Source organism: Martes martes, assembly GCF_963455335.1.
Source record: "Martes martes genome assembly, chromosome: 12".
NCBI classification, from domain to species: Eukaryota; Metazoa; Chordata; class Mammalia; order Carnivora; family Mustelidae; genus Martes; species Martes martes.
Genome location: NC_137900.1, coordinates 84,443,707 through 84,471,239, shown reverse-complemented (window position 1 = coordinate 84,471,239; position 27,533 = coordinate 84,443,707). Strand labels below are relative to the sequence as shown.

At 46.9% G+C, this 27,533-nt stretch overlaps 3 protein-coding genes across 3 annotated transcripts; 1 reads left to right on the top strand and 2 right to left on the bottom strand.

The window, feature by feature from the left end:
• The first annotated feature begins 314 nt into the window (after positions 1–314).
• Positions 315–8,972, top strand: PDCL (phosducin like). The gene is made up of 4 exons (XM_080820692.1): positions 315–512; positions 2,000–2,176; positions 4,644–4,825; positions 6,659–8,972. The coding sequence occupies exons 2-4, from the start codon at positions 2,005–2,007 to the stop codon at positions 7,208–7,210; spliced, it is 906 nt and encodes a 301-aa protein (XP_080676818.1). The 5' UTR covers positions 315–512; positions 2,000–2,004; the 3' UTR covers positions 7,211–8,972.
• A 10,159-nt stretch (positions 8,973–19,131) lies between these two features.
• On the bottom strand, positions 19,132–20,082 carry LOC308353529 (olfactory receptor 1K1; the record flags this gene model as incomplete). The annotated part of the gene is made up of 1 exon (XM_080820422.1): positions 19,132–20,082. One exon carries the CDS (start codon positions 20,080–20,082, stop codon positions 19,132–19,134), a length of 951 nt encoding a protein of 316 aa, XP_080676548.1.
• Positions 20,083–25,946: 5,864 nt separating this feature from the next.
• On the bottom strand, positions 25,947–26,932 carry OR5C1 (olfactory receptor family 5 subfamily C member 1; the record flags this gene model as incomplete). Its single annotated transcript, XM_080820243.1, has 1 exon — positions 25,947–26,932. Exon 1 carries the CDS (start codon positions 26,904–26,906, stop codon positions 25,947–25,949), a length of 960 nt encoding a protein of 319 aa, XP_080676369.1. The 5' UTR covers positions 26,907–26,932.
• Between the last annotated feature and the right edge of the window lie 601 nt (positions 26,933–27,533).

Sequence of the window (27,533 nt, the reverse complement as noted above, 5' to 3'; positions counted from 1 at the left end):
GTCCTGGCTTTTTTTCTTTTTTTTTTTAATGCAAGTCTGTGTGTTTTGGGGCAAAATACTTAACGTCTCTGAGTCTGTCTTAAGGGCCGCGATGTGATTAAGAAGCCATAAGAAACACAAGTGGAATGGTTTCAGAAATGTCAAAGTTAACTAAACAAACTTTTCTTAGTATCATAAACTAGGTACGTACAAGGTAACTTTTCGTTTAAATTAAAACAAAGCCGACTGAAGAGTACTACCGACGTCGAGGTGTTTTGTCCCAAAGAAGGACCCGTAGCGTTTCCCTCAGCCCGCGGAGGAGGCCTTCCCTAATTGGGCAGCGTGCGTCCGCCCGACCGCAGGAAGGCCGCCTCATTGGTTCGCGCAGTCGGGACTCCGGCGGCTTTTCTCTTAGAGCTCAAGGCGCTGACCCGCTTCTCTTCCTCCAACCCAGCGCTTCCTTCCTTCCGAAGTGCCCAGAGCTGCTGGCCCGAAAGGATCCGGACTGAGCTAGGCGGGGTAACTGCATTGAGGTCAGTCGGCAAGAAGCGGCGGGCATGGAGCACGGGTGGGAGGTGATGTCTGCGCGCCCCTCGACCCCCACGGCCGCCGCGATTCCCATGCCCCGCCCCCTCCTCTGGTCCCACCTCCATTAGGTTCCCCCAAAAGTTCCGCGCGCCCCTCTGCCGCCCTTCCGCTGGCCCCACCCTCACCGCCCCCTGCGACCCCGCCTCCTCCACCAGCCCTTCCGCTTTTCTCAGCCCCACCCCCGATTCCTCCCCTCAGAGGCCCCGCCCTCTCCACAGGCCCCGCCTTCTCCGAGAGCCTCTCCACGGGCCCCGCCCTAGCCGCGTCCTCTTCAGAGGCCCCGCCCTCACCGAGCGCACCCCCGCCCAGTCTCTCCGCCCATCCTGCTCCGCCCAGACCGCTCCTCGTCTCTTTTTAAGTTTGGTTCTGGCGCCCCCGCGGCTCCTCCTCACCCCCAGACCCTCCGTATATGCACGTTTCTTTCCATCATCCCTGCCTTCTGTGCACATTCCCTGTCTGACTACTGGGGTCTCGCGTTCCCGCGCGGACCCGGACTGCGTCCGTCTGTGCTTAGTGAATGGTGCGGAGACCTTGCGCTGGACCTTGGACGCCCCTGCTTTCAGGAACCCCTTGCCCTGTGGAAGAGCCACGCTGTAACGGAGTTTGACAGGTCCTTCCTTCCTTTAATGAAGGAAGCATGTTTGCGATGCTTAGAGGAGGGACTCCGTTGGTGGTTGGTGGTCCGTTGGTGGTCACCATTACTTCTGGAAGGGCAAGCTGGCCTCTGAGGAGCTAAGCAGTACCTTTCTCTCCAGGTGCCCTTGGCATCTTCTGATGCAGAGTCTTGGCTCCAACCATTGCCTTTTAAACTCTTGGGAATTAGTAGGATTTTGTCAGGGCCCTTCTTTTAACCAGAGTTGGTAGGGCTTTCAGAGCCCATCCCTCCACACGGTCACTGAGCTCTTCAGGGAAGTTGAAGGCAAGGGACCGATGAGTGATTGACTTCGACCAACAGCGACTCAGCGTCATACTCTTGATGCTGCTCTTTAGAGTTTTTCCTGAGGATTCTGACCCAGTTTACAATTACCCAGCAGTCGTAGTCGATTAGGAAATCCTAAAAGTATGTGTAGGTGAAACCTCCAGTCAGTAAGTAGATTCCTCCAAGCCAACACGCTGGTACAAGCTATGGTATACGGAAGACAGTGACTGACACCCTCAGTCTGGTGGAGTTGGATACCCTGGGGTCTGATCCCAGCTCCACCATTTGCTGGTTCTTGGCAAAGAACCTTCCCTTATCTGAGCTTCAGTTTTACCTTCTGCACAAAGAGCGTGATTGACCTGGTCACCCAGGGTGATGGCATGGATGGCATGCTTATGAAAAAAAATCAGTTTTCGGGTCTTAAAAATAGTAGGATCTTAGCATAAGTGAGCACCTAGCCCATTGTCTGTCTGGTTCACACCACCAAAGAGCCTGATACGTTGCCTCCTTCAGGCACCATGACGACCCTGGACGATAAGTTGCTGGGGGAGAAGCTGCAGTACTATTACAGCAGCAGTGACGATGAGGACAGCGACCGCGAGGACAAGGATGGAGGCAGGGGTGCGCTGGCTGGCACTTCGATGCCTGCAGATGCTGAGTTGGCAGGTGAAGGCATCTCAGTTAACACAGGTACTGGACATCCCTGAGCTCTGGGATCAGGTTTAACAAATGTCCGTGAACTATGTATCTCCTGATCACTTCTCTCTAATTCCAGTCTCACTCCTAGTCTCGTGTCATCATGTCCCTGTGTGTGCTTCTAGCCATTTCCAGTCTCACTCCCAGAGAGAGCCTCGTATCATCACGTCCCTGCGCATGCTTCTAGCCATTTCAGTGCACAGTGCACATGTGCGCGCACACCATACACAGACCGTGAACACACACAGTGAACACAGACTGACTTGCTTTTGAATCCGGCTTCTCAAATTCATAGTTGTTTGATATCACAGAAGTCATAGGTATCCATACTATGTGGTGGTATAGACTCCTAGAAATGGCATATTTACACTTGTACATTGTGATATTTCCAAATTGTGGCCATTAAAGTGGCGCTGTTTTATATGTAACCAGCAGTATGGTTTTCCCCATACACTTGCCCTCCTGCCGTGTTATCAGAATCTGGGATCTCTGCCTCCTGATGGATGACAAATGGTAACTCACTGTAGTTTTATTTTCTATCTTTTTCAAGAGGGATGTTGAGCCTCTTTAACTTTAAGAGATATTTTCCTATCCTTTACTCATTTTTAAAATTTGGTGGTTGGTGTTTTTTTGGAGGGGGGGCTATATAGTAAGGAAGCTCATCTGTGGTATGAGCTGTAACTATTTCTCCCAATTTGTTGTTTGTCTTTTGATTCTTTGTTCTTTTCCTGGCACGAAACTTTTATTTTTATGTGCCTGAAAGCATTATTTTATACTTTCTTAGTTTTGTTTCTTACTGAAAAGTTCTTTACTCCGGGGTTATAAGAAGATTCTCCCATGCTTTTTCTTAGTACGTTCATGATTTCTTTCTTTTCTTTCTTTCACTTAAATATTGATTCATCTAGAATTCATTTTGGTGCAAGAAATGTGGTGGGGCCCTCTTTTTGTCTTCATATTGCTACCCAGTGGTTTCGACACCATTTAGTGAATAAATCATCTTTTTTTCTGTTGGTTTGAAATGTCAGTTTTATCATGTACTGAATTCCTCCCTGTAGTTGTGTCTTTACCTGCACTTCGTAGTCTCTTGCATTGATTTGTCTTTTACTGTGCTATATCACACTGTTTTTCATTACTATGTTACAGGTTTCAGTATCTAGTGGGGCTGGTTCCACCGCAATACTCTTCTTTGTCATCATTTTCCCAGCTTTTTTTTTTTTTTTTTTTAAAGTAGGCTCTATGCCCAGCATGGGGCTTGAACTCACAACCCCAAGGTCAAGAGGCACATGCTCTACTGACTCAGCCAGCCAGGTGCCCCTTAACTTTTGCTTTCTTATTTTTCCAAAACAAATTTAGGAGCATGCACTCATGGGAATGCATTAAGTATATAGATTAATTTAGGGTTAATTGGCACCCTTGTGACGTTGGGTCTTCCTGGTCAGGAATACAGTATTGCTTTTCCATCCTTCTTTGTGTTTCTTGGTAGAACTTTAAAGTTTTCTTCATAGAGATTTTTATATTTTTTTTCCCGTGGTAACAGAGGACCTCCAAACCTCGGTGGCTTTTGATAGTGAAGGTGTGTTTCTCAAATGTGTTATAAGCTACTGGTGTGGGTCAGCAGCAGCCCTGCCCTTGCTTCATTTATCTGCCGCAGGGTTGAAGGAGCAACCCTGGACCGGGATGTGCCTTTTCATGACCAAGTCTAGCGAGCAAGAGAGGACTGTTGGAAACATCTAACGGCTCATAATATTTTGTTTAGGATTCATTGGCCAAAGCAAGTCGCATGGTCACAAGTCACAAGCCCAACATCAGTGAGCCGGGAATGCATATACTCATCCCATAAGAGGTCCTACAGATCACATGGCAGGGGGCAGGGAGGCTTGAGGGTAACCTGACCAACAGAACAACCTACCATAGTCTTGTTATAAAAATCTGGATAATACAGAATGTATGAATGTAGAAAGAAAAAAGTAGTGGTTCTGTCCCACTAGTCCCCTTGGATCCCCCTACCTGGAGACAGCCTCTGTTAACTGTTGCCATGTCCTTCTAGTTCTTTTTCTGTGAACATACAAAGGTACGTGTGCATAAATAAATGTCCATACATATATACACACACACACATAATTCCTTTTCTAAAAAGTGGACGATCCTACCATGATACTGTTCTGCATTTTGCTCTCCTTTTTTTGGACCTAATATATTTGAGCATCTTTCATGGCAAGGAACATAGAGCTACCTCCTCTTTCTACGAGTTGCCTTATTTTCCTCTGAGTAGCTAAATCATGATTTATTTAGTGCCCCTCCTGATGTTGGGCCCTAGCTCGTCCATTTAATCAGGGCAAGCCACGCTGCCCTGTGTGCACATCACCGTGCCCCCAATGGAGCAGGCTCCGGCCACATGTGAGCAGGGCCGTAATCCTCTGGCCACTCTTCTCGGTCACCTCCGCATTCACCCCCAACTCAGGTCCAAAAGGGGTGATAAATGACTGGCGCCGCTTCAAACAGCTGGAGACAGAGCAGAGGGAGGAGCAGTGCCGGGAGATGGAAAGGCTGGTCAAGAAGCTGTCGATGACCTGCAGGTCCCATCTGGATGAAGAGGATGAGCGGCACAAGCAGGAGGCACTGCAGGAGAAGCTCGGTGCGAAGGTAATTAGCAGGACCCCCCCCCCCCACCCCCGGGCTTTTCTCAGCACGGCCACTGGTGCCCCGTGGGGATGCATCTTCCGTTCTGAGTCTGGCTTGTCGTGGGTTAGGTGAGGTCAGCGTCTCTACCTCACGGTGCTCTCGGGGTACAAAGCCCAGTGCAGAGCCTGGCCCATTAACAGTGCTCAGTAAATGGGAGTTTTCTGTCCTTTACTGAGGCCTTACCTTGGGCCAGGAATAACCCTCTGAGGTCGGTGGCATTATCCCTGTTTTACCAATGATGCAACCGTTAGTTCAAGGTGAGAGGGCCTTGGCTCAGGGTGTGCAACCAGTAAATGCTGATGGGAAGTAGGATCAGCAGCCAGATTTTTTTGCTCTTTCTGTGATGCTGCTCTGTTTCACCAGAAGCCTGTTCATGAGAATTTAGTGGAACAAGGCCACACAGTAGAAGCAAATGGATACTCTGGAAGATATTTGGAACTAGGTCTCTGACTCTCTTATTTTCCCCCGTATCAAAAAGACCATGTAGGCCCCCCACCTGCCCTCTGATGATGGATGAATGTCTAGGAGTGCCCGAGATCATTTGGCTATGGCCCAGAGCAGCTCTTGGCTGGAAATTACTGGCCAGGATCAGGGAGCACATAAGGGGATTGAGAGAGGAGTCATTTTCCTGGAGCAGGAGAAGAATTTGGGGGCTTGAGACTTTCTGACCGTAACAGTTCAGAAACAGCTCTTTCTGAGCAGTTACAGTCAGAAAGAGCCACTCTGGCAGGCCCAGATAGACTGGAGAGTTGGGAGCTGGGGGGAAGGATGGTGCTGGCCGTGATGCAGAAATGTCCATTCTGATCTACTGTTGTCCCCTGGCCCACTCTCTGTTGTGTGCCATACTAGGCAGAGCTAGGCACAAGGATGTCTTGCCGCACCAGGCCAGAAGGAAGATACTTTCATAACATAAGCTGGCTTCAGGGCAATGTGCCTACAGCTCCCAGGGCTTCCTTATACTGAGATTAGAGCCGATGAAGCAACGTATCACATGACCACATGGGGCAGTTGAGAGAAGCTGTCCTTGTCCTGCTGGATTATGTGCCATAGAACAGAGCTGGAAACTGGCTCCATGCCAGAAACAGGGAAATTAAGCAAAATATGGCACATTATGTGTAATTCTAAAAAAAAAGATACTTAGAAACATGAGGAAATATTTATGATGTAATGATGCCAAGTGGCAAAAGCAGGTTATGGCTTCATTGGTACACCCACAGCTGCTGTTAAAAAAAGCAAAAATAATTTCAGCTTGTGACTGGTAATAAAAAGCAACATTCAGTTTTAGAGAGTATATGTGACCGTGTGTTTTGTGTGTGTGTGGGGGGCGGTGCAGAGCAAGAATGATGAGTGTTCTTTTTAAAAATTCCTTACTATCCTGTTGTCTTTTTACCAAAATGACACAATGGATAAAATAATTAATTCATTGCCAAGACTGAAAAAAACCAAGCTCATGAAGTGATAATAGCTGCCTTTTTGGGTGGAGAGGCGTCATAACGTAGTAGTTCCAAGATTGGGGTTTTACAATCCAGTTTGAATCCTGGGCTCGTACCTTCTTGAACTGGCGCCAAAAATCTCAAGGTTATTATTATTATTATTATTATTGTTATTGTTATTATTGCAAGATGGGGGCAATGAAAGTTCCCTCCCAGTGGGGTTCTCGGAAGAGTCCTGCGGGCTTTCATGCACACAGAGCACTGAGCAGGGTTCCTCGCGTCCCGTGAGCCCGGGTGCATCCTCCGAGCGCAGAGTCGGGTTTGTGTGGCGGCGTCTGCTCACTTGCCGCTCGTCTTGCAGATGACTCTGAAGGAGTTCGCCATGATGAACGAGGACCAAGATGATGAAGAGTTTCTCCAGCAGTACCGGAAGCAGAGGATGGAGGAGATGCGGCAGCAGCTTCACAGAGGGCCCCAGTTCAAGCAGGTTTTTGAGATCCCCAGTGGAGAAGGGTTTTTAGACATGATTGATAAAGAACAGAAAAGCACCCTCATCATGGTCCATATTTATGAGGACGGCATTCCTGGGACCGAAGCCATGAATGGCTGCATGATTTGCCTTGCTGCCGAGTATCCAGCTGTCAAATTCTGCCGGGTGAAGAGCTCGGTTATTGGGGCCAGCAGTCGCTTCACCAGGAACGCCCTTCCTGCCCTGCTAATCTACAAGGGAGGTGAATTGATCGGCAATTTTGTTCGTGTTACTGACCAGCTGGGGGAAGATTTCTTTGCTGTGGACCTTGAAGCTTTTCTACAGGAATTTGGATTGCTCCCCGAAAAGGAAGTCTTGGTGCTGACGTCTGTGCGTAACTCTGCCACCTGTCACAGTGAGGATAGCGATTTGGAAATAGATTGAACTGCTAGTCTAATTGCATAGATTTCTCATTGTTTAGGCTGGAAGACACATGGCTGTGTATTTATTTTTGTTCCTTCCTGTGTTGTGTGGCATCTCAGCTGTTCTTTGTAGTCCCTTTTATTATACATAAAGTCAAGAAATTCTTAGATTAAATTGGAATGCTGAATCACCTTGTGGCTAGCAGCAGTGACTTAAAATTGTGTAAACAGGAAGCCAGGCTTTTGAACTGTTTACCTAAGATTCTCTAGCATGACATCTCTGTTACTGTTTCTAGTCAATATTTACATAACGCCCTAAAGACAGTGTCCTAGAAATTGTCTTCAGATGGTCTCAGAGGTCTCTGCCAGGCCTGGGAATATAATTCTATAGTTAGTGTGTTCTTTGCAACATAAATAGTGTGTCTCTTTCATCAATGATCATAAATTATATTTACTTGTAATCAGATCCATCGTCCTGGAAGGCGGTTACATTTTTACCCTAGACCCTCTTCTCTACCAGGGTCTTATTTAAAGCTTCCCGACAATGGATGTTGGCCCCATCAAGAGGGGTGACCTCTGCTGTTGGAGCCAGTGTCCCGCTCAAGCATTATTAAGTCTTGAATAGGAGGAAAGATTGATGCTGACTGCCCTCTTGATGCTGAAGGCCGGCTTGATTTAGAAGTCAGAGCTGGTTTGGAGCTGGGAAGCCTTTTGAAAGGAGGATCTCTCAAGATAACGCCTGCTCACTTTGTCTGTCTTTCTCTTATTTAACAATGTAAGTTTTTGTTTTAATGTAGCTGTTTAAAAAGCTTTTTTTTTTTTTTTGGGGGGGGGGATACTGGAAAAATAATATTTAACAGAGGAACATTTGCCAAAATAAAGAAGTGAAAGTAAGAAAGTTAGAATAATATCTAATTCTACCGCCTAGGGTAAAACACTATTAACATTTTGGCATATTTCCTTCCATTGTATTTTCTTTGTATATATAGACATTTTGGTTGTGTTTAAACAAAACAATGGGATCATTCTGAACATACTGTTTTATAGTATGGTCAGCTAATATAGATCAAACTTTTTTTCATGTCATTAAACAATCTACAACATTTAAAAAATGGCCATTGATATTCCACTGTGTAGATGGCGCTGTAATTTGCTTGGTGGTTGTCTCTTAAAAAGAAAAACAGCAAAGACTTTTTGCTACGGAAGTAATAGATGTCCATTGTAGAAAATGTAATAAAAATTATTGTTAAAAAGTGATTTTTAAAAGTCGTATAATTCTGCCAATCAAAAATTATCAGCTTTATCATTTTTATAGGTAGCCTTTTAGTCTTTTCTATTCATATTCATATTTATAATAATGATTGTCATTTGAATGCTTTTCACCTGTTTTTTACTTAAAACGGTGTACATTCTAAGGTCGGGGAGATGTAATCTGGAATTAAAATGTTAACTTTAAAATTCATTCTTGCTTTTCCTGGTTATTCAAGAGTGGACTAAATGTAGAAGGATCTTGAAAATATCTGTCGTGCTTTATCAGTAGGAGGAAAGTGTATGGTTTATCTGCTTTAAAAAGCTCACTGTAGAAAGAATGGAAAAAGCAGAGACAACTGTTGTCAATGTTCCTGTTTATTTCCCTCAGTCTTTTTTTTTATTGTTTTAATAACATCGAGAACTTATTGGATTTAATTTTGTGTTCTACTTTATTTAATATTATATCATAACTACTTCAATATGTTATAAAAATTCTAAATAAATAATTTTTAATGGCTTCATAATACTCCATCATATCGATATACCATGATTTATTTAACCAGTTCCTTAATATTGGGTATTTAATTTTTTTTTTTTTTTTTTTTTTTGAGAGCACACAGGCATGAGTGGTAGGGGAGGGGGAGAGGGAGAGAGAGAATCTTAAGCAGGCTTGATGCCCAGCGTAGAGCCTGATGTGGGCCCGATCTCATGACCCTGAGATCATGACCTGAGCTGAAACCAAGAGTTGGATGCTTAACTGCCTGAGCCACCCAGGCACCCCAATATTGGGTATTTAGATTCCAGTTTTTCATTAAAACACTTAGCATCTTTGCATTTGGGGCTGAAATGTTGGATTGTTCTCTTGTTTAGATTTCTAGAAGAGGAATTTTTGGTGGGTGGGCAAGAACATTTACAAAAAAATTTTTTTTAAGATTTATTTATTTATTTGAGAGAGAGAGAGAGACTGCCCGAGCAGGGGGAGGGGAAGAGGGAGAGAGAGAGAATCCCAAGCAGACTCTGCAGAGCGTGGAGCCTAACTTGGGGCCCGATCTCATGACTCTTGAGATCACAACCCAAGCCGAAACCAAGAGCCGGCTGCCCAACGGACTGAGCCACCTAGGTGCCCCACAAAATAGTTTTTAGAAACCATCTTCTGTTCCTTTTGGAAATGAAAATACCACTTGCAGAACCTTAACTTTGCCGTTCAAGAACAGAGATTCTAGAATAAAATAGACATGGAATGGGGGAAGTCCTCAAGTACTAAATCTCTTACTCAGGTATAGTAGAAATAGCACGGGCTCGGGAGTCAAGAAAGATCTGCGTTCGAATCCTGTCACTCACTGCTGTAGCTCCTCATGAGGACCTCGGCTTCTTGAGGCTCACTTTCCTCACCTCTGCAATGGTTACACTGTGCTTCACCTCTTCTGGGATAGCGGTTCTCAATGCGTGCTCCCTCAGCAGAGGAGTCACCCTCACCGGGGAAATTGATCAAAATGCAGATTCTCCACCTCCACCCTGATGCACTGACTGCATCAGAAATTCTGGGAGTGGCCCAGCACACTCTACAAGTCCTCCAGGTGACTCTGAGGCTCATGCAGGTGTGAGAATCACTGATGTACGGATTGAGGTGAATGATAGAAGTAATCACAAAACAGCTTATTTGAGTAAGGGAGGAAAGGAGTGGAAACAAAACGCTCAGTTTTTCTTTTCCTCTTTATGTGGTTCTCCTTTTTAGCCATGGAAAGGAGGAAAGGAAAGAAACGGCTATTTGTCTGTCATAAGCTGTGTCCCTGTAGTATCCAGATTGCACTTTCTTCCAAAACGAGAGTCCCGGGAAGGCCCAGGCTTTGTTTTCCTCCCAGTGTGTGGCATAATCACTCCTCACTCCAGGAATAATAGGCTAACATTTACTGGCTTTGTGGGCAAGATGCTGAACCCCTCTGTGCCTCAGTGTCCTCATCTGTGAAATGGGGATGAGTAACATGACTCCTTTCATATCAAATATTTAGAACACAGCCTTCAAATAAGTTTTTATCATCCCCAGTGCCCATTACTGTGCCTGACTCTTGCTAAGGATCAATAAACATTTAATAACGTTGGCTAACTGCACCTAATTAAAAATAAATAAATAGGGCGCCTTGGTGGCTCAGTGTAACGGTTAGGCCTCTGCCTTCGGCTCGGGTCATGATCTCAGGGTCCTGGGATCGAGGCCTGCATCAGGCTCTCTGCTCAGTGGGGAGCCTGCTTCCCCCTCTCCCTCTGCCTGCCTCTCTGCCTACTTGTGATTTCTCTCTCTGTCAAATGAATAAATGAATAAAATCCTTAACCAAAAAAAAAAAAATAGATAAAAAAATAAAGAACATATTATATTGGCCCACTGAATACCAACAGCCTTTCAAGTTAGGAAATAAATAGTAACTTTTCAGACATGAAGAAGCCAAGACTTAGCAGAATAAGTGACCATTCCAGCTTGTGGGCGGGGCAGAGTATAAAATCTGGTCTGTGTATTTCCAGAATTTATACCATTTCCACAATGTCGTGTTAGTTCTGCATGGAGGAAGCAAATGATCAAGGGACAATAAAACAGATCAATTTAAAAAAGAAAAAGTGGGGGCACCTGGGTGGCTCAGTCAGTTAAGTGTCCGACTCTCGATTTCAGCTCAGGTCATGATCTTGGGTTGGTGGGGTCCAGCCCAGCGTTCGGCTCCCTGCTCAGCAGGCGTCTGCTTGAGGATTCTCTCTCTCCCTCTGCCCCTTACCCTGCGCCCCCATGCAAATTCGTTCTCTCAAAGTAAATACATAAATTAAAAAAATAAAAATAAAAAAGAAAAAGTGGAGAGAACAGGTTGGAGGAAGAAAATTAGGGAGAAAATTTTAAGAGAACAAGGAGTTAAGCTGGGTGGAGCCCGGGTCCCTGGTCCTGCCTGTGTTTCATGTCAGAACCTCTGCCCATCCGGGCTGTGGCTGTAACCTGCTGGGGGTCCTCCCTTCCCTGCCAGGACGCCACAAAGTCCTTCCCCCCAAAGTCTACCCAGAACCATACTGCCAATGCCTGTCCACTGTAGGTGGCAGTGATCCAGAGAATAGTGAACGTGAACTCTAGCTCTCTCTTGGCAGCCAGCTCTGTTCCCCAGACAAACCTCTTCCTCTCCCCAGACCATAGCTTCCCCATTTGTAAAATAAGAGCTAAATTATATGCTCTTTTAAGACCCGTCGGGCTCTCAAGTTTTATGAATTTATGCATTTTTGAAAATCACCTCATATTTTGAAAACTACAGGAAAATGAAAAGAATATTACAGTTAATACCTGTATAGCCTTCACTTCATTTTACCCCTAACATTTTGCTACACTTGCTGTATCTCTGTTTTTTTTTTTTTTTTTTTTTTTGTGGAACCTTGTTAAGTCTTTCCTGTCTCTTCAGGAAGAAGCAGTCATACCATTGCCCGTACTTCTAGGGGTTATGACAACATGGATTAAGAAAAGTTTTGAGGGAGGCCCCCGGGGTGGCTTAGTCGGTTAAGCATCCAACTAGTGATATTGGCTCAGGTCATGATCTCAGCGTCCTGAGATCGAGTCCCATGTAGGGGAATCAGCTTGAGATTTTCTCCCTCTGCCCCACTCCCAACTCATGCACTTTTCTTCTCTAAAATAAATAAATAAATCTTAAAAAAAAAAAAAAAAGTGAGGAGGGCTCAATGCCTGACTCCAGCAAAAACTCAAAAACTGGCCATGGCTTTGCTTTCCCACCTAAGTGGGATAACAGTAGTTTGCTTGACAGGCCCATGAATTAATGCCAGTAAATTAATTAGGACTTTGCTTAACACAAAGGAATGTCTCAGTAAGTCATCTACTGTTGTTTTCATGCTATCATTTTGTATTTCTTTAGTTCAATGAAAAATGTAGGTTTTTTCCTAAGTGTGGCTTGAATGCCCTTTTCTCCCTTTCCTGTAGAGTAACCCCTTCTTCAGTGTTTGTGGTTGCCCCAGTTGAATTCTAAGTATTTGTTTACACAAAATAGGATGAAGTATTTGGGGACAGGGACTGTTTTCCTGTCATTTCCGGTTTCTGATTAGAGTTGATGGAAGCTCACGTTGGCTGCTTAAGTGGGGAAAATCGCCAAGGCTGAAGTAGGCTGACATTCACATTAGGGTAGAAGGCTCTCTGCTATGTTGCTTTTCCAGAAATGTTACATGTTTTTGATCGGAGGTGAACTACCTCTGCTCCCTGAACCAGGTTACAAATTCCAGCGAAACCCTCCGCCCGGCCAAAGCAAGAGGAAATGCCAGTTGTAACTTGGTTTTGGCCACATGGTGGCAGCAGAGGCAAGGGAAAGAATAGTTTCGTTGCCGTTGGTAAACCCAGCCACAGACTTCGTATTTAGGGGCTGAAGGAGATGCTTACTACCATGTACTAGTCATTTTAGAGAATTTGTTTTTCGGAAAGAGAACCAGAAAGTATTACATGCACACACTTTATTAATGAGTAACAGCAAACAAAATATTAGTTGATGAATACAACATGCATGCACTTAACTTCCATATTATGGTCCGTTAAGGCTGAGAGAAAAGCTGGCCCAGGAAGAGAAGAGGAAAGCAGGGGCACTCACTAGTCCCAAGTGAACAGTCCCAAGCTCCCTAGTTCAGAGCACAGGCTTTGTGTTCAAATCCCAATCCTGCCACTGACCCCCCAATGACTCTTGTCCCCTACCTGTGATGGTACAAGTGACCAACATATATTAAGACTTACTGGGTGCCAGGTCATTACTCTAAGCACTTCAGTATTTATTTAATTATTTTTTAGTTTTGTAATTTAACTTTTTTTTTTTTAAGATTTTATTTATTTATTTGACAGACAGAGATGACAAGTAGGCAGAGAGGCAGGCAGAGAGAGAGGAGGAAGCAGGCTCCCTGCCGAACAGAGAGCCCGATGTGGGACTCAATCCCAGGACCCTGGGATCATGACCTGAGCCCTAAGGCAGAGGCTTTAACCCACTGAGCCACCCAGGCGCCCTGTAATTTAACTTTTTAAAAGTAAACTCTACTGCCCATGTGGGGCTCGAACTCATGACCCCAAGAGTCACATGCTCCACCAACTGACCCAGCCAGGCACCCTTGTTCTGAGGACTTTATATATATTTTCTTGGACAATTCTCATAACACCCAGAGAGATATTATTATCCTCATTTATAGTTAAGCAATTTGCCTGAGGGCAACCAGCCGATGAAGAACGATGTCAGGACTTAACGTACCCAGGAACTCAGAGCTCAGAAGTCAGGATCTTAGTACTGCTTGGCATCCTTACCTCTGCACAGGCTATGATGATGTCCACCCAGAAAGGCTGCTGGGAAGAGATGAAGGGTGCCTGCCCCGTGGTTGGTGTTATGGACTGAGCTAACTAAGACACTGATTCCTAGTAATTTCTATACATTCAAGAGAGGAGAGAGATATAGGACACCTCAAACTTACCTGGAAGGAGATTTGGGAAGAATCACAGAATCCTCTGGCCTCTGGGGTTCATGGTGGACCTTGCTGTCCATCTTTTCCAGAGCTGTGTATTTGCTACATCCTTTGCATTACCTCTGAACACTTCCCATGTAAGCACAGCCTTTCTAAAGGCAAGGATGCTGTCTCCCCTTTGGCAAGCTCAAGTTTTATAGCATATAGGGCCAGGATTCTGTGAGTGTGCGTCGGAGACCACCTGCACCCAAATCTCCTGAGGTACTTATTTAAAATGCGGTTCCAGCCCTCACTCCTGACCCTCCGATGCAGGATGTCTGGGGGTGGAGGGTAGAATATGCATTTTACATAAACAGGCCAGGTGATTCTGATGCACGGCAAATAGATTCAGAGTAAGAAGCGGGTGAGGGGAGGGCTTTTCATTCCTCATTTTAGCCCAGAGCCAGATCTCCATTCAAATACTGATTCTACTGCTTTGTAGCTTGGAGCCTTGGGCAAGTTACCTCCCTGGGCTGCAATTTCCTCATGGGGATAATAATGTGGGCTGCACAGTATTTTTATGAGGATTAAATGGTATGATGAAGGCAAAGCCACCAGCACGAAATCTGGCCTATCATTAAGTAGCTTTCTACCTTGTCATTGTGGTTTCTGAGGTCTGTGGTTACTAGATTTTGTGATGCGTGTGGTGATGGTCTTGGTCATGGTTTTACCAAATGTCGGTTGTTCTGTGGTCCCTGGAGAGGAAGGGGTGGAAATAGTGTCTCTGTGTGTGGGGGTGTGTGTGTGGGGGGGTGTCTGGCTACTTGCCAGACAGAGAGTTATTTGATTGGTTTTGCTCATCTTATTTTTTCCAGCTTTCGTCGATTTCTGTTTCCCTTCCCACAGGAGGAGAGGCGCTGACAGTGTTCCGGTGTGGTTTGAATTTAAGTGTAGGATGAGCATAAAGTCTCCAAAGAAAGCAGCCAAGAGATGAAACTGACTCTGTGCAGAGAGTAGGTGGACTTGGTTATGAGAACTGAAAGGGGGAGCCGTGACTCCTACTTCTAGGTGTTCCTAGACCAGTGGAAAAGCGTAACTCCCACTCTCAAAGAATCCTCAGTAGATTCATGCTTTGGTAGAGCAATCCTTGGGACATTGAAGGGGTGGGGACATGCTGTGTTGGGGATAAAGGCAAATATCAGAAATAAGTCTGGGAGCTTCATCAGCTTGCTATTACTGTGTAACATCACCCCAAAACTCAGTTGGTTAAAACACGCGTCATTTATTTTCACTCCCGTATCTTTGGGACAGCTGGGCCCTGGCTGATCTTGGCTGGGCTGCTCTTGCATCTACAGGTTAGGTAGGGATTCAGGTTAAGTGACTCTGCTCCCTGTGTCTTTCATCCTTCTCTGTGGCCGGTGGGCTAACCGGGCATGTTCTTCTCACGGCGCTGAAAAATGCAAGAGAACAAGCCCAATATCATAGCTTCTTTTCATACCTACTAATATTCTATTGACAAAGCAAGTTATGTGGTTGAACCCGGAGACATGGAGGGCAAAGTTATGTGGCCAAGGGCATGGGTTCAGGGATGGGTGAATGGGGGTCCATTGATGTAATTGACAAGATTCCTCCATGAATTTCCTCAACTCTGCTTGGCTCTCAAGTCCTTGCTTCCTCTTAGATGCTGCTATATAGCACTTTGTACCTGTCTTCTGGCTTGGATCATAATCCATGCTACCATTATGTACATGAGTGCAAGAGCTGTGTGCATAGTCCTGGTGCCTCATAAGTAATAGTAAGAGAGAGAAGACAGCGAACAATGGAAGAGAGTAGGAACCAGTGACAGAAAGGAGAAAACAGGAGAGGCACATAAAAGTAAAGGGAATGGAGGAAAGACATTGAAAGAGACGTGAATGGGGTGAGTTAGGGGGTCATCTGAACTAAACGGCTGGCTCTATGAGTTGCTTGGAATATTGATCTATCCCAAGTATTTAAAGCAGTCATGTCTGCATTGAGAAGGAGTCTTGTGTTCTTATTTTTCATGTGTACTGGTTGCATTTTCCTGGTGGCAGTCCTTGCATGAAAGGTTATATAGGGTTATAGAAATTTCCTTTGTACCCGGAGAAGGAGTAATCAATTTACCATTTATGATTGGAGTCTCTTTCACTACTGAGATCTCTCCAATTGCTGCACCTTTGAAACAAGGCTGCCTTGCGTTATAATGCAGGAAGATTACATGAGAAGCAAGGGTATAGAGGCAGACTCAAATTCCTTTCTTGAAATGCAGTTGTTTGTTTTTTTCTTAATGAGGTGGGTCATAGTGCTCCATGTTATTTTGAATAAACTGAAAAGTTGAACATATTGATTCTGGGAGGGTGGGCTAGATCGATTTTGAAATGGCCAGGAGTCACTTCAGGACAAAGTCAAGGATATGGTGGGTAAGAAGCAGGTTTCCGTGTGTAGCATAAAGACTTTCTGAAGAGGGACTGCCGTGAACTACAGCAGCCTCACTGGGGTAGGCATAAGCTCTTCCAGGGGAACAGCCTGGGAACAGAAAATACAAGCATTTGCATATGCTTATTTTGCTTAAGGTGTTCAAAATTGGTCTCTTTATGTTTCATGTGTAAAAGCTCCAGGGGGATATTTTTTAGTGGATTTAAGAACTTCTCTGTAAAAGAAAAAAAGAAAGAATTCCTCTGTAGTCTTTCTGGAGTTTGGGGAAGGATTTATCCTCTTGTCTTCACATCAATGTCAGCTGGGAGGTCTACTCAAAGTAAAACAAGAGGCTAGATCTAGGTAGGAGTGGGTTGGGGATGGGGCCCACGGACCCACATGCCTGGTGACTGAGGCTATTTACATGCCTGCCATTCCCTTCTCTTGCCTGTCCTACTGGGGGTCTGGAAGTGGAGCACCCTTTCAGGGTGTGACTAATTCTTTGGGATGACACCTGGGTAGGATGACCAGGGCAGGGCTGGTGGTCCAGAAGAAGGAAGTATTGGTAATCTCCCAAACCCCACTGTGTCCCTCTCCCCTTATGCAGAAACATCACCTGGAAGAAGATCAGAAGATAGACAAAGCAACAGCATATCGCATACGTATTCCCTGTGCCAGGTTCTAGAGACACCAAGAGAACTCAGATGAGGTCCCTCATGGTCAGCTCATAGGGTGTGTCCCGGTCCTTCAGGGCACACCCTCTTCCCTTGGTTAGGGCTGATGGTGCAGGTGTGGAATGGTTGGTGAGCCTCACCACCGGTATCTTTGTGAAACTTCAGAGAAGGCAGAGGGAGGATGTGGGACAGGTGATTGGGAGAGTAGCAAAGATCTGGCATCATATCATGAGCAGATAATCTGGGAGCGGGTGGGTGGAAGGGGAACCAGGAAAAAGTGGCCTCAGTGTCAGTGCAGGGCGAGCTATGCAGTCTGGTGGGCTGAGCAAGGAAACCTGAAGGTTACCACTAAGTGTGTGTGAACTTAGGCAGGTCCCTTAGCCACTCCAGGCCTCATTTCCCCAGTGTATCCAATGAAGGGATTGGATTAGATCGGGGTCCCCTCAGGGAGGTGGAGGAGAAGCATCAAGAAAGTAGAGAAGGTGCCTTTGATTCTCATCTCACCTAGACTGTGCTGCTTTTTTCCCTTTCAGTTTTATATATGTTTCTGTGTCAGTTTATTAGAAAAAAAAAGTGTTTTTAAGATTTTATTTATTTATTTGACAGAGAGAGAGACCACAAGTAGGCAGAGTGGCAGGCAGAGAGAGAGGGGGAAGCAGGCTCCCTGCTGAGCAGAGAGCCCGATGCGGGGCTGGATCCCAGGACCCTGAGATCATGACTTGAGCTGAAGGCAGAGGCTTAACCCCCTGAGCCACCCAGGCGTCCTGAAAAAAAAAAAAGTTTTTAAAAAAATTTTGTTTTCTGTTTTGTTTTGCTAAAACTGCTAAAGATCTTTAAGCTCCCTTTTAATTAATTAATTAGTTAATTAATTAAGATCGAACAGCATAGTGTAGCAGTTCCAGAACCAGGCGGTGTCAGGCTTGTGAGTGGGACCTGGAAAGGCCCGTGGGTAAGCCAAGACTGCTACAGCCCTCCTCCTTCCTGGAAGGGGAAGAACCCAAAAGGGGAGGGTGTGTGGGGTGGGGTGGGGTGGGTGTGGATTTCTTGGAGAGCTGTGGACATAAAAAAACAAACCTATTTGGTAAAAAATTGGGCATATCATGAAGCCTTTAGGACCCCAAATGTGTCCTCACCTGAGCCAGTGTACCTGCCCCGGTCTGGGATTTCTTCTTGCAAGTTCTTCCAAACCTAGGGTCTGGATTCTGTGGGCCCCTGTTAAAATGCACCTGCGCACCTCCAGGTGCAGAGGGGCTTGTTCTGGTTCTGCTACCGACTCGTCTGCCGTGTCGGAGCCTCAATCCTCCTTTGTCAAGTGGCAGTAAGAATACCCTTGCTTTTTGTGGGTAAAAGCAAATGAAGCGCCGGCCCATGATAAAGACTTAAAGACCACCTCTTCCACCTGCCACCTGTCCCTAATGCCCGCAGCCCAGCGCTTCTTTCCTGCTTTGGTTCATTTCATGAACTTAACTGTGCATGCCCACTGCACGCACCTTCTACAGAATTCCTGGTGTAGCCGACAGGTGGCGTCATAGTAAACAAGTACAATAACAAAGAATTTGAGGTGTGGACAGCTTCTAAATGCTTATCAGCATAAAAATAGATGATCATTTATTCATCTCAGATGTCCGGAGTGCCTCCTACCCGCCAGACTGGGTACACTGGGAGAGGTCAACCCCTTGACGCACGTGTCCCAGACAGTTGAGAAGTCAATTATTTGGGAATACATGGTGATGTGATGGAAAATAAGGTGCCAGTCCCCCCAAAGCAAGACCTGGGGATTTGCACCCTCCCTTACAGCTTTAGATCATCAGAAAATGGTAGCATGCACCCTAAGTGCCTGGGAGTGAGTGTTGGAAGAAGGAATGATGAGGAAGAATGGGTACAAGCTTTGCCACCTAAACATCATGTAAACGTGGAAAAGTCCATTCTTGTCTTTGAACCCAGTTTCCACGTCTATGAAACAGGATCATAATATCCACTTCCCTGGTTTTTGTGGGAATAACGTAAGGTCAGGTAAGGCTCTGCTTCATAGCAGGTGCTTGTAAAGTGATAGCTATGACTATGATTTTGGAAAAAGCACAGAACAGATGATCACATTCTTGAATTGTCCCTGTGGGTGATGCAGTCTCTCCTCAGCGGGGTCGGGGGCTTAGGAGTCCGCAGCTGAGATCCTCCGTCCGGGGCAAAGGGCTCGGAGTGCTCCCTGCACATCGCGGTTCCGGAGACTGTAGATGACGGGGTTTAGCATGGGGGTGACTACAGTGTACATGACCGTGGCCACACGGCCCCGCTCTGCCTCATACCGGGATGTGGGCTGGAAGTAGACGGCGATGACTGTCCCGTAGAAGAGGCCCACCACTGCCAGGTGGGAGCCACAGGTGGACACAGCCCGGAGCCTCCCAGAGGCTGAGGGCAGCCGGAGCACCGCAGCTGCAATGGCCCCATAGGAGGCAAGAATGAGCAGGAAGGGAGTGACCACCACCGCGGCGCCCTCGGTGAAGATGAGCAGCTGAATGTGGTGGGTGTCGGAGCAGGAGAGCCTTAAGAGAGGCTGGTGGTCACAGAAGAAGTGGGGCACTTGGTGGGAGGCACAGAAGGACAGGCGAGCCATAAGCAGGATATGCAGGAGGGAGTGGAGGTGGGACACCAGCCACGCGGTCCCCACCAGGGCTGTGCATACAGCCCGGGACATCCTTGTGGCATAGTGGAGAGGGTGCCGGATAGCCACGTAGCGGTCATAGGCCATGGCGGCCAGGAGACAGCTATCAGTCACACCCAGGGCAAAGAAGAAGTACATCTGGGTCAGGCAGCCAGCCAGGGAGATGGAGCGGTCATGGGCCAACAAGTTGGCCAGCATCTTGGGGACAGTGACGGAGGTAAAGCAGAGGTCAGCAAAGGACAGATGGGCCAGCAGGAAGTACATGGGTGCGTGCAGGGCTGGACTGGCCCGGATGGCGGCCACGATGAGTCCATTACCCAGGATGCCTGCCACATACAGGACCAAGAATAACACGAAGAGAGGCCATCGCTGTCCAGGACTTGTGGTCAGTCCCAGTAGGATGAATGGGGCTCCCTCTGAAGACTCATTGGTAGCATCCATGGCTGGGCTGGTTCTTCCCCTAGAACCACAAGGGTTCTTTCTACTCCTGGGGCATCTCCCCAGTGTCTAAGGAGAAGGGTGAAGTGTGACTACATTTCTCAAGGCTTTCTGGCCATGGGGGAAATCATGGGTTTGGAGTCAGACAGCCCTGGTATTACACACAGGTGTGACCATGAGCAAGTCATGTCACCGCCCGAACCCTCTTCCTTTCTGGCTCTAGGTTTCCCATCTGTAAGATGAGGGAACTGAACCAAGTGATCTTCTAGGCCACTTCCAACTCAGATACTTTGTGATTTTAAGCAACAATAGAACAAAAGATGTTGCCCAGGATGGAGGCTGGAGCAGGAAGAAAGTATGGAAGAAAAGACAGAGGGAGGATCCACACAGCAGGTAAGAGTTCTGACCATGAGGCACTTATTTCCACAAAGTAAAAATGGGGAAAAACAGAACAAAACAAGATAGGAGGGAGGACCACACGTTTCAGAACCCCGAGGATAAAGAGAAGAGCCCCAACTTCCCAAGGGGGTAGAGCACAAGGATCTAATGATGTTCTGAAAACCGGACTGCCTTCAAGTGTTCCACTGGCAGCAGATGATAGAACACAGTTGAGCAATATCTTCAGTTTCTGAAGGAAAAAAAATGTATTGAACTTAGAATTCGATGCTAAGGCAAAATAATAGTCAAGTGTGAGAGAAGAATAAAGGTATTTTCAGACTTGCCAAAAAAAAAAAAAAAAAAAAGAACACAAGAATTGGGATGACTCCCCCTATACCTTGGAGAACTTTCCCCATGAGATCAACCACTCTTTGAAAATCAAGCTAATGCCCAACCCTTTGAGAGAAACTTGCACAGACAGACAGATGCACCAGCCAGATCCCCATCTGTATCTGTTGCAGAAATCTTGAGAGAGGGGTTTTAGGACAAAGTTTGCTGGAGGCTTTGCTGAGACCATCCCTGCAGGGGAATGATCTCCTAATTTCTTCCTGTGTCCTTCTCTATTAAAAATATAAAATAAATAAAATAAAGGCCCTCCCTACCCTAGTGTCTTCCTTTTCCCCCCTCCATTGTGTAAGAAGAATCCTCTGGCTTTGGTTCCCTGTAGAGCATTTTCTCAAAGTCCCCATCACGTGCCACCTTCCAGGAGGGTGAGTGGATGGAGGGTAGGGTGGTGGGGGCAAGCTCTTTATAAACTGGACCTGTTCTGACCTGTGTCTACGTTGGTCTCAATGAACATTAAAACGCACGGAGCTGTTTGTAGGACATCCATATATAACCACAGACACAGCCGTGCAGGCTTGCAGATTTGCGCAGCCTCAGGAGGGTCTGGTCTCTGCAAATGCACAGGCACAATCTGTAATATACAGAAATGTGGACCTGGCAGAGACGTCACACAAAAGTGGACAAGTGAAGCCACAAACCCCCAGACTCAAATCATCATACACGTAAAGAGATGGTCAGATATAATCACGACATAGTGCTGAGGCCAGAGAGTGACGATCGGTCACATGCTCCTGTCCGTGGAAACTCAGAGCACCATGTACCATGACTGGGACCTGCCGTGCACATCTGTGCTTCTGCCGACCACCTGCTCTGTGTAAGCGCTCTACCAGTGTGTGTTCCTGCCCATGCTAGGCACACCCGATCCCCTCGCTGATCACCTTGTCATCACGCACAGCCTCAGGGGCACACAGCCTCCCACTGTCATGCACGTGGTGACACTCACTCACTTGGGTCACCGCAGAGCTGCGCCAGCCTGCCTCCCCTTTGACATCGTTGTACAGTGACAGTAGTGCACAATCATGGCCTCACACAAACAGCAGGCACTCTCACACTCACACGTGTGTCTCATGCTCACAGTCGCATGTGGGAAAACAGGTCTGCACTCTGTGCCCCAGTGTACCCTCTGGCCTCTCCGCATCGCAGGAGGGAATGACAGCAGGGCCCTGCATGCTCTGTCACCGGGGTATCTGAGGAGGGAGTTATTGGCCACAGCTGGCGGGGTTTGGAGGCTTGGGAACACTTTAGCATCCTCCCCACCCCCAGAGGCAATACTGCGCCTTCCCCTGGCCCTCATCCCTGGGGCAGGACGCAGCTCAGCTCTGGGACTTGTTATGCTGCCTCTCTAGGGCCCAATTTGATGGGAGAAAGGGGGGTTGGTGCTGCCTCCAACTCGAGGGACATTCAGGAGCTCAAGCATAGGGAGGGTTCTGCCCCTCAGTCCCTATCTTGGGAAGGCCAGAAAGAAGGGTCAGACTGACTCTTGAGCCCCAAGCGACAGTGACTGCGGTCGAGGGCAGGGGAGCCCAGGGTTTACAGCTGTAGCTTCCCGGGGCGCCAACCCTCCTGTCCCCCTCCGCTGTTGCCGATGGCTTCTTGCAGGAAGTGGAGGAGTGTGGGAGGGACCGTGCCTCTGGTGACCGGCAGCGTGTATGGTTGTGTGACTGCATGTGTGAGTGTGCAGGATTATATGCTTGGGTGTGGAGAGAGCGGTTGTGTCTCCGTGCAACCGGCTGGAGCATGTGTGTGAGTGTGCTGCTGCATCTGTGTCTGTGTGGGTGGCCCTGCCTATGAGAGTGTTTCTTTGTGCATGGACGTCTCTGTGTTGGGGAGGGGTCTACGTTGCTGGATGTGCACCGTGACACAAGGGAATGGTGCCACACACAGCATTCCAGGTGGGAATGGCTTTGCATGACTCCGTGTTAGAACAGCCATAAAGGGGGTTTGGAACATAAGAACTTTCAGTGATTCCCTATTGCCTACTGGGTAGAGTCAGCATTCCCCTACCGAAGACCTCACCCATGACCTCGCTCATTCTCAGACCCTCAGTCTTCAGACTTCCCTCTACTTCTTTTCTAGTATGCCCCTCTCAAGCCAGTTAAATGGTGTCCTTAAAATCTCCTGCATGGTCTGGGCTCATTTCACGGCCATGTCTTTATATCTGTTTGTCCTTCCCCCACGGAATGTTCCTTTCCCAATTCCCACCCACGCTGTAAGGCCCACCACACCTTGTGCAGTAAGTGCCCTGAATCAGACCCCCATCTCCCCCCACCTCAAGCCTGCTCTTGTCCTGACCGCTTATCTTGCGAAACGGTGTTGAAGGAGGTTTAAAAGGGAAATATTTGACCAGAATTGAGGAAATTTCCTGGACATTTCACTTTGGGGTCAAGGATCTGTTTCTCTTCCCTCATCCTCCGGATTGGGCCGTTACTGCCTCCCAGTCCTTCCCCTTCTCTTCTGTTTGTTCTGTCTATCAAACCGGCCCAGCATAGTAGCCTGCAACTTCACGTTAATGTGTAGGATTTCTGCAATTATTGCATTATTATTTTTATTATTTATGTAATTAATATTGTAATTATTGCTGCTCCACTGATGCTATCCATGTGGGAGGACCTGTGGACATCCTGTAGTGTCAAGACAGTGGAAGGGGCCAGATGCCTCTAGAAACTTCCCTGATCATGGTGGGGCCTGTACATGTCATGAGAGCCCAAGAACATGCACAAAGAAGAAAAGACCAGAGAGGAGGTTTTTAAGTATAAATTATTGAACTGGGGGCAAACATCATATTCTCAGTCTGGAGGCTGCCAAATTTTCTGATAATCCCTCTTACCATTGTCATGGCTTGTGAGTTGTTACAGTGATAAGGAGGCAAGGACTGGGAAAGGATTATAAAAGTCTGTGATGGGAGAAGGGGTTTTAATTTAGGCAAACTTTTGTCATAATGTGTTGGCCTAGGATATTGTACCCTCTGCTATTGAGATGGGGACTCATCAGGAAACAAGGTGACCAACCATTCTGGTTTTCCAAGTTCTGCACAGGTTCTTAGGTTCTAATAAGAGCTCACATGGGACTTGGTGTTTTAAAACTAGGACAGCTTTGGGCAAATCAGGACAAGTTGGTGACCCTTTCAGGAGACCTATAAAAACTTCTAAGATAGGAAGAGACACTTTTGTGCATATCCTTCTCTCCATGACACTGGGACACCCCAGAAGACCATGGTTACTGAGAGGGAGGGTCCTGGTCCTGGTGACAACGAGCGTCACCTTCCCAGGGAACCAGGCCGAAACTTCAGTCTTCTTGCAATCTCATGCCTGGTGGCTGATTTCTCTTCGAAGAGAAGTTGGAGTGGTGGGGTGGAGAGGAAAGACGAGACTCTGTGGGGAACCTCTTGGAGTTGGAATGCCATACCTCTCCATCCCTGGCCTCATCACAGCCAAATCAGGAGAACTGGAGGGGGAGCAGGCGGGAGCCGACGTTGGCTCTGGCCATGCTCCATCTCTCCTCAGCTCCTGCTCTAACTCTCAGGGTCCATTCCTGTCCTGCTCCTCTGCATGGAGGGGCTTTCCAGGCAGAATTGCATGCCTAGGCCTTGCCCTTGCCCATGTGGAACCGAATCAGGGAGGCAAAGAAAATCTGTCAACATTGTGAACCCTGGGTAGATGAAAATCCCAAGAGCACTGGGTCAGAAGGGTGCAGAGTGACCCCAGGCTGAGAGCACTGTGGTTAGCCAAGAGGTCTGGGCTACGGCATTCCTTCTCCTAACACTAATTCTGTCTCTGGACGTTGTAATCTAATCACAAAGCAGTCTATTGTACTGCGGCATGTGCTAATCTGACTATGTTCACAAATCTGAAAGAAATGTAAATGCACCAATAACCATCTTGTACCCCTAAGCTTTAGGACATGTGAATCATTATCTATAACCCCAAATAAATCTTAAATTAAGACCCAAGACATGTCAATTTAATACTTAAAATACCCTTCTTGTGTTTAACTCTTATCTAGTTCTGAACCTAAATTAACTGCTATAATAACTTTAGACCGTAACCTAAACTTATCACAAATTTTATCCACACATAAATTTAACTTACCTAACAGATCTCTGATATGGACTACACTCTAACCCAAATGTACTCTAGCAATAAAAGTGAAACCTGAAGGCCAGCCTTAATTAGCCCCGTACTCTAAAACTAACCCTCAATTATTTCTAATAAGAGCTCAATTTTATCCAAACTCTGACTGCTAAATTTATCCCAAACCTACTACTAATTAAAATCAACCCAAATCCTATAATATATGTAATTTCAATTCAATCCTAAACTTATCTGATTGCTTTTAAATTCCAAACCCAGCCCTGGCTCTATCCTTACCCTAACTGTTGTTTTAGGCATAACCAGAATCCTAATCCTAACCCTGTTCTAACCACATCCATAATTCTGACCCTTTACTAACCTCATCATATACCGGACCTAAGGTAGCAGGGGCCAGATTCTAACCTAACTATTGGAATTTTAGGAATGAGCCTGTGTATGTTCCTGTGCTGTTTGGCCATTTCCCAGAGAGTTGGAATATATAGGCTAATAGGTAGGGGTATTTGTTTTATCAGATTCAGTCCCATTCTTTGGTGTGAGCGGGTTCTGAAGATGCTCTCTGGGGGTCAAAGAGAGCAGGAGCAGCCTTACTGGTCATGAAGAACCTTAAAAGGGCAAGAATCTAGGAACACTTGGGGCCAACACAGTTTTTACCCAGTGTTTCTGGGAAACAGCCTTCTAGAAGTTCAAGTAGCAAATACATCCAGTAAGTTCACCTGGTAATATCTAGGGACCAAGTTTTGAACACTGAGGAACCTAAGGCAGCTCAACAGCCACATGAGCTTGATCTTGGTTCTGGCTCTAGAAGTTGGTCTAGATTAACCTCCTTGGGAGATTCTTGCCTCCCTTCTCTCAGCTTCTCCCCTTTTCCAGTCCCTTCAACAATTGCAAGAGTCAGCCAAGCCAGAGGTTCATCTATCTTTACCCGCAGGGACAGGGGCCAGAAAGGGACCTCTTATCTTGTCATAGTTCTAATCAGGCTCATTGGACCTCTTATTAGTGTTCTGGACCAGGACAGCAGAATCGGCTCCAAGTCCTTCTGACTGCCTCCTTGACCTCCTTGTTGCGGAGGCTGTAGATGAGTGGGTTGAGAGCTGGGATGACAAGAGTGTAGAACACAGATGCCATCTTGTCAGTGTCCAGGGCATAGCTGGAGCTGGGACGCAAGTACATGAAAATGAGTGTCCCGTACAGCATGGCTACAGCCGTGAGGTGAGAGCCACAGGTAGAGGCTGCTCGGCGGCGACCCTCCGCCGAGCGCATGCGAATCACAGCCCCAACAATGAAGCCATATGACACGACAATGACCGACACAGTGGCTGTCTGGATGAAACCACAGACAGCAAAGAGGAGGAGCTCATTGAGACTGGTGTCATTGCAGGAGATGGCCAGCAGTGGAGGGATGTCACAGAAGAAGCTGTTGACCTCCCAGGAGCGGCAGAAATCCAGGCGGAAGGTGAAGGTCGTGTGGACAAAGGCACTGACTGCTCCGCCCAGTCCTGATGCTCCCAGCAAGGCCAGGCATACACGCCGCGACATGGCTGTTGTGTAGAGAAGAGGGTTGCCGATGGCCACGTAGCGGTCATAGGCCATGGCTGCCAACAGGCAACACTCAGCATCAGCCAGTCCTGCAAACACAAACATCTGGAGGGCACACGCCATGTAAGGGATGGTGGCATGGGGCAGCAGCAAGTCCACTAGCATCTTGGGGCCTATGGCTGAGGAATAACAGGCGTCCAGCAGGGAAAGGTTGGCCAGGAAGAAGTACATAGGCGTTTGAAGTCGGGCATCCAAGTGGATCAGCAGCACCATGCCCATATTTCCCAACAGGCTCACTAGGTAGACTGGCAGGAAAATCAGGAACAGGGTCATGCGTAGGTCCCAGCGATCCGTGATGCCCAGGAGGATGAATTCAGCAGGGGTAACCCTGGTCCAGGTGAAGTTCTCTGTAGTCATCCTGCTGGAAAGAGACTAACGAGAGGTAAAGCAAGAGGAATATAAGAGATAGGATATGCTCACCACGGAGGAGGGAGGAGAAAGCACTGGGAGGCAGGCAGACTCGGACTCCCATCCTACCCATGTAACAAGATTGCTGTGTGTCCTTGGACAGGCCACATAACCTCTCCAAACCTTCCTTTCTAATTCTGATGAGTCACTGCAACTTACCCTTCCTGAGAGCAGAAATCTTGTCTGTCTTACTCAGTTTTGTATCTACAGTACTGAGAACACTGCCTGGCACATAGTAGGTGCTCAACAAATGTTTGTGAAATGAATGAATGAATGATGGATGGGGCGATAGTTAACATCTGGCCAAGGTTGAAACACTCCATGATTCCAGATGCATTCTGCTCTCCAGTTTCCCAAGGAGGAAAAGAGACAATGAAATGAACAGAAAAATCTCCTGACCCAAAGGGTAATTAGCGATGGATCTTGAGGTTCTGGGAGGACATATTCCCATTGGTGTACAACTTGAGTGGAGAGAGTTCAGATGTGGTCTAGTATTTTGGGGAGGCAACGAGGAGTGGACAGAAGGTTAGAATGTATTCCAGGCGCAGACTCTCCACCTCTCCGAGCCCCAATTTT

Coding starts and splice junctions, on each gene's coding strand:
- PDCL (XM_080820692.1), top strand. CDS start 2,005: ATGACGACCCTGGACGATAAGTTGCTGGGGGAGAAGCTGCAGTACTAT. Junction 2,177..4,643: donor AGGCATCTCAGTTAACACAG/GTACTGGACATC, acceptor CCCCCAACTCAG/GTCCAAAAGGGGTGATAAAT. Junction 4,826..6,658: donor AGGAGAAGCTCGGTGCGAAG/GTAATTAGCAGG, acceptor CTCGTCTTGCAG/ATGACTCTGAAGGAGTTCGC.